The 12,507-nt window shown below is 55.4% G+C and overlaps 1 protein-coding gene across 1 annotated transcript in view; it reads right to left on the reverse strand.

Moving 5' to 3' along the window:
* Positions 1-12,507, reverse strand: part of RNF43 (ring finger protein 43) — an 89,760-nt gene that overhangs the window by 18,663 nt on the left and 58,590 nt on the right. The window contains exons 4-7 of the mRNA XM_068169248.1: positions 8,486-8,608; positions 2,254-2,328; positions 836-967; positions 218-319 (exon numbers count right to left, since the gene is read on the reverse strand). Of these exons, the coding sequence (XP_068025349.1) occupies positions 218-319; positions 836-967; positions 2,254-2,328; positions 8,486-8,608 (432 nt within the window). The remainder of the gene's footprint in view (positions 1-217; positions 320-835; positions 968-2,253; positions 2,329-8,485; positions 8,609-12,507) is intronic.

A 12,507-nucleotide genomic window follows, 5' to 3' on the forward strand; every position in this document is an offset into this window, starting at 1 on the left:
TTCTATTCTATTCTATTCTATTCTATTCTATTCTATTCTATTCTATTCTATTCTATTCTATTCCATTCCATTCCATTCCATTCCATTCCATTCCATTCCATTCACTCCACTCATCCCTGGACTGCTCCAGAAGCACTTTACCCTGCCAGCCTGTGTCTGTCCCTGCCTGTGTTGCTCTGCTGTTTGCTCAGGCACCTCTGCTGCAGCAGGCTCCTACCTGAGTCCTGTTCAGCTGGCACTTTGTGCGGACAACAAAGATCAGAATGATGACGACCACAGTGCTGACCACCGTGAGGAGAATCCACACATCATAGTCTGGCTGTGGGGAGAAGCAGGCAAGAGGTTACTCCAGTGTGGCATGGGGAGGGAACTAGAGGCTAGGCAAGGGAGTTTCCAACTCTTCCTGATCCATGGTCACACTCTACTTCCTTGCTTTTTACCGGTAAAAGGAACAAGGCTCAGCCTTTCCTGCACATTCCAGCAGGAATGGACTCTCAGCTGCCTAGAAGCCATGGTCTTAGGCAGCACAAGGTGAGAAAAGCAAGGCTCAGGGTCTCACCTGAAGAGGGAATCCCCTCACCTCACTTGTGATGTCTGAGCAAAAGAAGCTAAAGAAGCTGGAAGTGCTTCTGAGCCTTTGTTGGCAGCACGTCACGGCAGTGCTGCAGAGGCAGCTCCTCCCAGGGGAGGAGGATGGAGGAGTTGCTGGAGGAATCCTTCAGAAAACTAGAGAGGGTTTCCCCAGCTCCCCTTCCCTGGGGAGCAAAGCTCATCATCTTTGGGAAAATCTTGGTGCTGGGAGGGAGGATCCAGGAGGGAATGCTGTGTCTCTCACCCAAGCAGGTGGCTCCTTGACCTCTATCTTCACGTGGGCCTCTCTGTTCTTGTTCACGACGCCCATGAGCAGCTCAGCATCATGGCCTCTGATCAGAACCACAGGCTGACTCAAACCTCTGGGCTTTCTCAGCTGTAGAGAAACAAACACAGTGAGAGATGGTCCAGAACAGCCTGAAACGAAGACTCTCCCAGCCCCCCAGGCACCTCTGCTTCCTCCCAGTGCTTCTTGCACACACTTTAGAGCCCGACTGCTCCCCCAAACATGCACTATCCCTCTATGATGAAACTCTTCCTCCTTCATCAACTCTTCTGCATGGCTTTCTTCATTTCCTCTGATGGTGCCTCCTCATGCACAACTAGACACTGCTCAGTGTTTCTTGTGCTCCTCTCTCAAGCCCCTGTGCAAAAGTTCTTGGTCTCTCCTCTTCAAGGTGGACAACAGCACAGCTGAGTGCTGCCTTTGCTGCAGAAATGCTTCCTCTTCTCTTCTTGTGAGGCCCATCAGCGCTCCCCCTCCTCCCTCTGTCACCTGCAGGCCATTCTGTTTGTTTCTGGTCATCCTGGCAGCTTTTCACCACAGTCCAGGCAGCCTGGCACAGGCTGGCTCAGAAAGTGTCCAGCTCTGCTCTCTCCTCCAGACTGACCAGAATCAGGGTGGCCATCTGACCCACTAACAACTTCCAACTGAGCAACCTCAGCATCACCTCATGGGCCTGTGCTCACTGCTGCATTTCTCTGGCATCAGAAATTGAGTTACAAGTGCATGAAAGAACCATGAGATCCAGCAAGCAGGAGTCAGTCCAGAGTTTTGATAAGCTCAGGCACCAGCTCCCCTGTCTGCCCTCTTCATGATGCTGGATGCTTTCCAGGATCCCTTGATGACTGGGATGGAGAACCAATTCCTTTCCAGAGGTAACAGCAGTGTTGGTGGAATAGCTTCATGCTCTTAAGGGTCTTTTCCAGCCCATTTCACTCTAAGTCTCTAAACCAATGTTGTATTTGCAGCAGTATCACCAAGAGCACAGCAGGGTGGCTGTGACTTTGCCTTGCAAACTCAAGAAACCAACTTCCCCTTAAGGTACAGCAGGGCTGGGATGGGATTGGGAAACCTGGGACTGGACAAAAAGTGTTCAGAAAGACTCTAGCTGAGCAGACAATGTCCTTGAAGAGCAGCAAGGTTGCTGTCCTGCTTGTGCTGTGTGGAGATCTGGACGTGCCATGGAAGAGCAAAAGAGAAAAGCCCTTCGGGGAGTATGGATGAGCTGGGACACAGCACACTGTGATAGCTAAGCCTGCAGTACCCTCCTGAGACTCCCCACTGCATGCTGGTGGCTGGTGGGGTCTCCCCTGGGCATGCCTGGGGTGGGACAGGGGTTTAAGCTGTGGTTTAGCTGATGGCATCAGCTAGGTCTGTACCTGGTCAGCAGCACTTTCGTCGTCGGTAATGTCAAAGAGGATGGCGCGGGCTCCACGCTCCCCGGCCAGCTTAGCCTGCCCAGAAAGAACACAAGCTTCAGTGGACAATTTGTACCTCTGAACTGACAGTTACCAGTTGGATATGTACCTGCCACCCTGGAGAGAGCAGCAGAAGCACCTGTTGTTTGGATTGACAACACAGGTGACACCTTGGAAAGCCAGAGCTGCAGCGCCTGCTCTGGCTGGAGCTTGCCACCCTGGGGAGCTCTGCCCTTCAGAGCTGCCTTCTCCCTGTAGCTCTGGAGGTAGATTAGTTCGTGGCCTTGCAGTCACAGCAACCCATAAACCTAACCACCAAAGTCCCCAGCTCTCTGTGCCATGTGCCCCTTTGCTTCAGAGCTGGAGTTGCTGGGCAGGGATCTTCAGCCCTGTTAGCCCTGCTGACCGCTACACAACCCTCCCATGCCAGGAGAGCAGAAGCTCTGCAGGTCCCCACTCCTCACTGTGCCTGCCCCAGCTGGGTGGTGTTTCTGGACTTGTCCCCACACACTTCATTCCTCCTGGTCCCTGTTCCACTCACTTATCAGGGAGAAGCTCAGGTGATGCCTGGGCTGCAGGTCAGGTCTAGGACTAGGAGCAGGGCAGCGTTTCCCAGCCCACCAAGGAGGACAGCTTTGAGACCCACCCAAACCACCTGGCTGAGGTCAAAGCACACCGCCTGGAGGACCTTGTGGGGTCACCCACGTCCTCCCACCAAGCCCTTGGAGCCCTCCAGGCAGGCAGAGGCAGGCTGTTGTGAAAGGGAGACGGGAAGGTGAACAAAGTGCAGGGCTGGGCCACTCTTACTCATGCGGAGCCCTTTGATCTGCGCGTCCTGTGCAAACAGGGAGCTGCCGCAGCGGCTGCAGCAGTTTGCCCACAGCGCTGCCAACCCCAGCTCGGGGGGCAGAGGTCAGAGCTGCTGCTTCCCAGCTGCACCATCAAAGGCAGGCGCCGGCTGAGCCCAGGGAAGGGGCATTCCCAGCACAGCAAGCAGCGGTGGAACAGGTTCAGCTCCAGCCCTTGCTCAGGGTCCCATCCCTGGGAGCAGTAGCCCAGGTGCTGGTCGCCTCGGTGCACCTCGGCAGGGAGAAGCTGGGTGACAGAGGTGGGTCTGGGGGCAGGGATGAGGATGTGAATGGAGGTGCAGATGGCTGGGAAGAGCACAGAGGCAGGGCTTGAAGGCTGATAGGATTTGACACTCAGGTTTGGGCTACCAGATGGAGAAGCTGCAAAAGTGAGATCAGAGGCTTGGGACAGGGCTCAGAGCCTGGGGTCCTGCCTGGGATCAAAGGAGCCCCAGCGTGTGTGCTGCCTTGGTGTGGGATCTCTTCAGCCACATGGCACAGCTCACCTCCTTCCTAGAGGACTGAAACACTCTTGGTGCAAAAATGTGTTTCCAGGATGATTTAGGAGGTTTCAGCAGCCTGTCAAGCAGCCTTGCAATCAGTGGTTCACCCAGCAAACAGAAATACACCAAAAGAAGGGCAAGTGATGCATCAGGATGACAAAGAAATCATGTTAAATTGATTCCAGAGCTCTTCTCCATGCCCTCCTCTCCCCTCACAGACCAAACACCTTCCCTACTGGCTTTAGCTTTGGATGCTGAAGCAGGGCTTAGAATTTAAGAGAGGAGAGGCAGGGCAGTGCTGGGTAGGTGGCTGGTGGAGTTATCCTGGCCAGGGCTGTCTGTGTGCACCTCTTGGCTGCCTGACAGCTGAAGCAGAGGTTATGATAACACTTTGCACATGGCTATTTTTATCAGCATTGATAGAGCACTGCAGTTCAACATGCACAGCTCTACCACAAGGAACACATGCCAGGAAAACAAGGCTCCTGCTCCAGCAAGCACCAGCCACATCCCACAGCTACATCCCTGCCCTTGAGGAGAACTCGTCTTGGGATTTTGAGGAAGAGATCTGTATGATGCTGGAAGGAAGGAGCCTGGCAGAGGCTTCTGGAGAAGCAGCCAGGCAGCAATTGCAGGGGGATGGAGGAATCAAGATACAAGGCAGGGCCCATGGATGTGGCCAGCTTAAGGAGCATCTGTCTGTATTTCATGGCTGAAGCAGTCCTGGTTTGGGGAGAAAAGTTGTGAGCCTCCCTGGGTGAGATTTTGGAGCAGAACTTCCTGCAGACAGGATGGCAACCAGTGGCATGCTCAGCTGGACCTCAGGCTGCCCCAGCATGCTCATAGTGGTAGATGTCCCATCCCTGGAACCATTCCAGGTCAGCTTGGACAGGACTCTGAGCAACCTGCTTGAGTTGAAGGTGTCCCTGCTGACTGCAGTGGGGTTGAATTAAAGACCTTTAAAGGTGCCTTCCAACCTATGATTCTGTGATTCAAAACCCAGGGCTGGATTTGGCTCAGGTGGCAAAGCAGTGATGAGTAAAGGCCAGTGAGCTGTCTGTCCCTTTGTCAAGTCATGAGCATGGTGATGGACTGAAGGGTTTGACTGCTTTGGTGGGGTTGGTGGTCTTGGAGAAGGGATGAGGGTTAGTGAGGATGAGCACAGTGCAGCAATGCACCATGTCTTGTCCTCCCCATGCAGGCCTTCCTCAGCTGACCCCTGGGCTCAGTACCCCACTGGCACTGGCAGTGCTGTGATCAGAGACTCCAAGATGAAGGACAAAACTAGCAAACCAGCTTTTGAATCTTTTAGGTTCTGACATGGCAGGTGAGTCTTTGAAGCTGCTCCTTCCTCCTGTTCAAGATCCTCCACAGTCGCTGCACTGACCAAACCAGCTACCGCCGCCACCAACCTCAGACCGCTATGATGTCCTATCAGGTCATGTCTGGATGGACACAGGAGAGTTGGAGCCCCCAGCTGTGCACCTGCACAGCCCTCAATCTCAGGACTGTCCCAAGCTGCACTGCAAGCCCTTGGGTTCACTCTTTGTCTCACCACCCTTGTGCATCTCTACCACTGACAGGTGGGCCCAGGCTGTCACCCAGATGGGGGACAACTGACAGCAGGTCAATAACTCCAGCAGACTGGCTTCTGCTAACAGCTGGCATCAGCTCCACAGCAGCACCAAACCAACCTCAGGTTTCCACCTTGTTCCAGAAAGGGACAGGGGCTGCTGCCTGGCTGCCCATGCAGATGGGGGGAACCAGCCCAGAGGTGGCAAAGCCATCAGAGCCTCACATCCCTTCCCTTGCTTCTGTTCTCACAGCCTCTGTGAAAAACAACCTGCTGTGCAGGAACAACTGCTTGGTGAAAGCCTTGCTTGCCTTCTTTAGCCATGCTGCAGGGAGGACAAAAAAGGACCTTGTCCCCATCCCAGCATGTCACCACCAGCAGAAAGCAGACAACAAATGTGGCACCACCTGCACATAAATAAAGATAAAGCCAGGAAGAGCTAAACAAGGAGTTTTGTTTGCTGTTGGTACAGTGCTCCTGGAAAACAGCACAACATTTAGTACAGAGACAATAAAGGCACGTGGTGAACCTCTGAAGGGGAAGCTCAGGCTGGCCTTATCCATGCAGCTTTATCAGAGACACAAAGATGTTAAGGCTTAGACTGACCCTCGTTCCTACCTGACTTCCTTATTAGCAGGGAATTGTGGCAGTGACCTCAGCTTTTGGCACAGCAACTGCTGCTCACTAAAATACCTCTTCCCCAGGAGACTTGATCTGAAGACCTCAGAGATCTCCCATCCCTGTGTAGTGGGGATGGTGGCCCCAAACTGTCACAGTCATGGCCCCATAGTGTCATAGAGCCATGGCCCACACTGTCAGAGCTGTGCCCCCACACTGTCACAGAGCTGTGCCCCTACACTGTCACAGTCATGGCCCCACAGTGTCACAGACCCATGGCCCACACTGTCAGAGCTGTGCCCCCACACTGTCACAGTCATGGCCCCACAGTGTCACAGAGCCATGGCCCCACACTGTCAGAGCTGTGCCCCCACACTGTCACAGTCATGGCCCCACAGTGTCACAGACCCATGGCCCACACTGTCAGAGCTGTGCCCCCACACTGTCACAGTCATGGCCCCACAGTGTCACAGAGCCATGGCCCCACAGTGTCACAGAGCCATGGCCCACACTGTCAGAGCTGTGCCCCCACACTGTCACAGAGCTGTGCCCCCACACTGTCACAGTCATGGCCCCACAGTGTCACAGAGCCATGGCCCCACAGTGTCACAGAGTTGTGCCCCCACACTGTCACAGAGCCATGGCCCACACTGTCAGAGCTGTGCCCCCACACTGTCACAGTCATGGCCCCATAGTGTCACAGAGCCATGGCCCCACACTGTCACAGAGCTGTGGCCCCACAGTGTCACAGAGCCATGGCCCCACACTGTCACAGAGTTGTGCCCCCACACTGTCACAGTCATGGCCCCACACTGTCACAGAGCCATGGCCCCACACTGTCACAGTCATGGCCCCACAGTGTCACAGTCATGGCCCCATAGTGTCACAGAGCCATGGCCCACAGTGTCACAGTCATGGCCCCATAGTGTCACAGAGCCATGGCCCACACTGTCACAGTCATGGCCCCATAGTGTCACAGAGCCATGGCCCCACACTGTCACAGTCATGGCCCCACAGTGTCACAGAGCCATGGCCCCACACTGTCACAGTCATGGCCCCACACTGTCACAGTCATGGCCCCACAGTGTCACAGAGCCATGGCCCCACACTGTCACAGAGCCATGGCCCCACACTGTCACAGTCATGGCCCCACAGTGTCACAGAGCCATGGCCCCACACTGTCACAGTCATGGCCCCATAGTGTCACAGTCATGGCCCCACAGTGTCACAGAGCCATGGCCCCACACTGTCACAGAGCCATGGCCCCACACTGTCACAGTCATGGCCCCACAGTGTCACAGAGCCATGGCCCACACTGTCACAGTCATGGCCCCACAGTGTCACAGTCATGGCCCCACAGTGTCACAGAGCCATGGCCCCACACTGTCACAGTCATGGCCCCAGAGTGTCACAGTCATGGCCCCATAGTGTCACAGAGCCATGGCCCCACACTGTCACAGTCATGGCCCCCCAGTGTCACAGAGCCATGGCCCACACTGTCACAGAGCTGTGCCCCCCAGTGTCACAGAGCCATGGCCCACACTGTCACAGAGCTGTGCCCCCCAGTGTCACAGAGCCATGGCCCACACTGTCACAGTCATGGCCCCATAGTGTCACAGAGCCATGGCCCACACTGTCACAGTCATGGCCCCCCAGTGTCACAGAGCCATGGCCCACACTGTCACAGAGCTGTGCCCCCCAGTGTCACAGAGCCATGGCTCCCTGCCAGTTTGTCTGGTCTACATCTGTCTGGGCTGCTTGGAGCTGGTGCCCCACGTGCCTCATCCAGTGAGGCAGCACAGTGTTATTCCTTCTAAAGACAGGGCCACAGGAGGTGTTTTCTGTGTCCATGTTTTCCTACAGGACAGAGGACACAGGGAAGCCCAAAGCCCTCTATAGGCTGGTGTGCAAAACAGGAGGGCATGAGGCTGCCAGGGATATTGGGGAAGGTCTGAGCTGTCCCAAACAGGCTTTACAGATTGAACTGGGTTGGAAGGGGCCCTCAAAGGTCATCTTGACCAACACCCCTGCAGTCAGCAGGGACACCTCCGACTAGAAAAGGCTGCCCAGGGCCACATCAAGCCTGATCTTGAATGTCTCCAGGGATGGGGCCTCAACCACATCCCTGGGCAACCTGTTCCAGCGTTTCACCACTCTCATTGTGCAGAACTTCCTCCTAATGTCCAACCTAAATCTGCCCTGCTCCAGTTTCAAACCATTTCCCCTCCTCCTAGTGCTACAAGGCCCTTCTGAAACAGCTCCAACTCAGCCTTCCTGTAGGTCCCAAAGAATACAGAGAGATGGGTACTGGGGGTGGCTGGCACAGTGTCTCCCCCAAAGCACCTGGAAAAGGTTGCCCAGTGAGGTGGTGGAAGCCCCATCCCTGGAAGTCTTTAAGGCCAGGCTGGATGGGGCTCTAAGCAACCTGGGCTAGCATGAGGTGTCCTTGCCCACGGCAGGGCAGGATGACCCTTGAGGTCCCTTCCAACCTGACAACTCTGTGATTATATGACCCTGACTGCCAAGGACCCTGCTCTATCTTTGTCCATTTCTCTACCTTCCATCAGCTCTTTCCTACCCTGCTCCCTCCTGCTGCTCTGTCTCTTCCCTGCACCATGGGTTGGGGCCCCTGGGGGTGGTTTTGCACCTACCTTGTTAGCCAGTGACAGGCAGGGGTTGGGGTCCCGGTCGGGCTGCTCCAGCTTGACGATGGTGATGAAGCCTGACTCAGTGTGCTCATCCTCACTGGTGTTGCACAGGGACAGCGGGTGAGACTGCAGCACAAAAGCAAAGGGAAACTCAGAGCCTGGGGCTCAACACCACAAAGGATGGCTCAAGGTCAGAGTCCAACAGGATGGCATTCAACAAGTCCAAGTGCCGGGTGCTGCACTTTGGCCACAACAACCCCAGGCAGAGCTACAGGCTGGGGGCAGAGTGGCTGAGAGCAGCCAGGCAGAGAGGGACCTGGGGGTGCTGGTTGACAGCAGCTGAACATGAGCCAGCAGTGTGCCCAGGTGGCCAAGAAGGCCAAGGGCATCCTGGCCTGCAGCAGGAAGAGTGTGGCCAGCAGGAGCAGGGAAGTCCTTGTGCCCTGTGCTCAGCACTGCTTAGGCCACACCTTGAGTCCTGTGTCCAGTTCTGGGCTCCTCAGTTTAAGAAGGACATTGAGACACTGGAAGGTGTCCAGAGAAGGGCAAGAAAGCTGGGGAGGGGTCTAGAGCACAGCCCTGTGGGGAGAGGCTGAGGGAGCTGGGGTTGCTTAGCCTGGAGAAGAGGAGGCTCAGGGGAGACCTTCTCGCTCTCTCCAACTCCCTGCAGGGAGGTTGTAGCCAGGTGGGGGTTGGTCTCTTCTCCTAGGCAACAAGCACCAGAAGAAGAGGACACAGTCTCAAGCTGTGCCAGGGGTTTAGGCTCGAAGTGAGGAGAAAGTTCTTCCCAGAGAGAGAGATTGGCCATTGGGATGTGCTGCCCAGGGAGGTGGTGGAGTCCCCATCCCTGGAGGTGTTCAAGAGGGGATTGGATGTGGCACTTGGAGCCATGGTTTAGTCATGAGGTCTTGGGTGATAGGTTGGATTTTATGATCTCAAAGGTCTTTTCCAACCTTATTGATTCTGTGATTCTATGACTTGTCCAGAAGCTGTAGGATACTCCTCTGGTGAGCATCACCAGCACTGCTACATCCAGTGAGGCTCTCAACACCACAGCAAACACATCAGTGGTAAAGTTTTGGTCCATCAGGGAAATAGCCCAGAGAAAGGCAGAGCTTCTACTCTACTGCTGGCTGCACTCAGGTCTGACTGGGTTCCAGTTACCTGGTCTGGTGGAATATGTCTCTGCCCATGGCAGGGGAATTGGAACTGGATGATCTTTAAGGTCTCTTCCAACCCAAACCATTCTGTGATTCTATGATAAGCAAAGCCAGAGCCTCCTGCGAGGCCACAGCCTTTGCCTTTGGGGGCAGGTCATCCCAAGAGCACAGATCCTGGTGCTTCAAGGCCAGCCAGCATCCTTGGGCTGCAGAACTCTCTCTGCAGCCAGACTGCTCCCTGCCAATGCTCTGGGCAAGGCAAAGGGACCACAACAAAACCAATCTTCTGGTGCCCTCAAGGATTCAGCACTTCTTGTTTCTTGGCAACCAAACTCAACAACTTTATGATACATCAGCAGAGGAGAAGCCAAAGCAAGGAGTGAAAAACTGAAAGCAGGTAGAGAAGGACCAGGAATGAGAAGGAAGATGAAAAGATCCCAGTAACCACATCCCTCAGTGAGCCCTGAGGAAATGTTCATCAGCTTGAGGCAAGCTGCTGGCAGCTGGGAGCTGAGATAGGATGGGGCTGAGTCACCAGGTCTGGGGACAGAGACAAGCACTGAGAAGATCCCATCTCAGCCTGCTCTTCTCCAGGCCAAATAGCTCCAGGTCCTTCAAGGAGTACATCTTGGGCTGGTTTTAGCAGGTCCCTCAGGAGTTGCACCATGCCCGTTCCTCACTGCCAGCAGTGAAGGCATGGGGGCAGTTTGCTCAGGTGCAGCCAGCCATGGAAGCTGTCAAAAGCTGATGGAGACAAGCAGCACCTGGACCCATTTAGAGAAGCAAAAGGTCTTTAGTTAGCCCTCCTGGAGAGGGCTGCCTGTTGGAGCCCCTGTGGCTGGAGGGGTTGGGGCAGACCGCGCTACAGCTGGCTGGGGCTGTGCGCCCGGAGCTGGTCCAGGCGCCGGTCGGAGCATCCTGCTCTGCGTGTCCCAGAGATGCCGGGTTCACCCCGGAGGTCCGAGCGAGCCCCCGGGGCTGCAGCAGTCGCTGTCACCACTTGGTGGGGCTCTTGGCCGGGTCCTGCCCCTCCCGGCCCCGCTGCGGGCTGGGCCCCGCTCCGGGCTGAGCTCCGCCGCGGGGGAGCCGCTCCGGGGCCGCTCCTCTCCCGGTGCCTGTAGTCCTGGGCTACACAACAGGACCATGTCCTACAAACCCATCGAAGCGGGTTAAGATGGTGTGGACCCAAATAAACCCAACAAGCCCCACCACGGCCATCTGTAGACTGCCTCCATTGTGGAGCTAGGGAACACCTAAGGGCATGAACACCACAAGTCACCACCCCGGAGTCTCACCTAACCTCCAGGAGCTAGGATCACAGCTCACAGGATGTCAGGGGTTGGAAGGGACCTCAGGAGATCATCGAGTCCAACCCCCCTGCCAGAGCAGGAGCAGAGAATCCAGCACAGGTCACACAGGAACACATCCAGATGGGGCTGGAAAGGCTCCAGAGAAGGAGACTCCACAACCTCTCTGGGCAGCCTGCTCCAGGGCTCTGGGAGCCTCACAGGGAAGAAGTTCCTCCTCATGCTGAGGTGGAACCTCCTGTGCTGTAGTTTCTATCCATTGCCCCTTGTCCTATCCCGGGGTGCAGCTGAGCACAGCCTCTCCCCTCCCTCCTGACCCCCAGCCCTCAGATGCTGATAGGCATTGATCAGATCCCTCTCAGCCTTCTCCTCTCCAGACTGAACAGCCCCAGGGCTCTCAGCCTCTCCTCCCCAGGCAGTGCTCCAGTCTCTTCAGCATCCTTGTAGTCCTCCCTTGGACTCTCTCCAGTAGATCCCTATCCTTCTTGAACAGGGAGACCAAGGTGGAAGAGGTGGCACCATGAGGATGTGTTAAGACACAGTCTGTTACACCTCAAGATCCTGCCCAGGGTAGCTGAGCACTGGAGAACTGCTGCATGCCCTTGGCAGTCCCTCATCCAGCTTCCTCCAGCAGAACCAGAGGAAATGGCCTGAAATTGTGCCAGGAGAGGTTTAGGTTGGATTTGAGGGAAAATGTCTTTCCTGCAGGAGTGGTCAGGCATTGGAACAGGCCTAGGGAGGTGGTGGAGTCCCCACCCTTGGAGGTGTTCAAGAAACCTGTGGCCATGGCACTTTGGGACATGGTTCAGTGGCCACGGTGGTGTTGGGTTGATGGTTGGACTCCATCATCTTAGAGGGCTTTCCCAACCCAAACAATTCACTGATTCCATGCTCCCTACTGACAGCAGAAGGAAAGGGTCACAAATACTGTGTAATTCAGACCTCAGACTTAAAGTCACTTAGAATGAGTGCAGCAGTACCAAGCCAGGCTCCACAGACTCCAGAAACTCAGGCACCCAAGGAAGCAACTCCTGATACACCTTGGGGAGCATTCAGAGGAGGCTCCCAAAACTGGCCACCAAAAGGGCACCACAGCAAGGAAGTGTCCCAGAGCCTGGTGGCCTTCAGGAGCCATGTCACAGAAACCCAGAATCACCAAGGTTGGAAGAGACCTCAGAGATCATCCAGTCCAACCTGCCATCATGGAGCTCGTGACTAAACCATGGCACCAAGTGCCACATCCAATCCCCTCTTGAACACCTCCAGGGATGGGGACTCCACCACCTCCCTGGGCAGCACATTCCAATGGCTAACAACTCTCTGGGAAGAACTTTCTCCTCACCTCCAGCCTAAACTTCCCCTGGCACAGCTTGAGACTGTGTCCTCTTGTTCTGGTGCTGGGTGCCTGGGAGAAGAGACCAACCTCCCTCCTGGCTACAACCTCCCTTCAGGTAGCTGTAGAGAGCAATGAGGTCTCCCCTGAGCCTCCTCTTTTATTCCCTGTGTGTTTGCCCAGGGGGAATCGATTGCTTTAACAGCCACAGAAAAACACAGACCA

The sequence above is a fragment of the Melanerpes formicivorus genome, unplaced genomic scaffold (genome assembly GCF_026170545.1).
Source record: "Melanerpes formicivorus ecotype bairdi unplaced genomic scaffold, bMelFor1.0.p_v2 SCAF_173, whole genome shotgun sequence".
Taxonomy (NCBI): domain Eukaryota; kingdom Metazoa; phylum Chordata; class Aves; order Piciformes; family Picidae; genus Melanerpes; species Melanerpes formicivorus.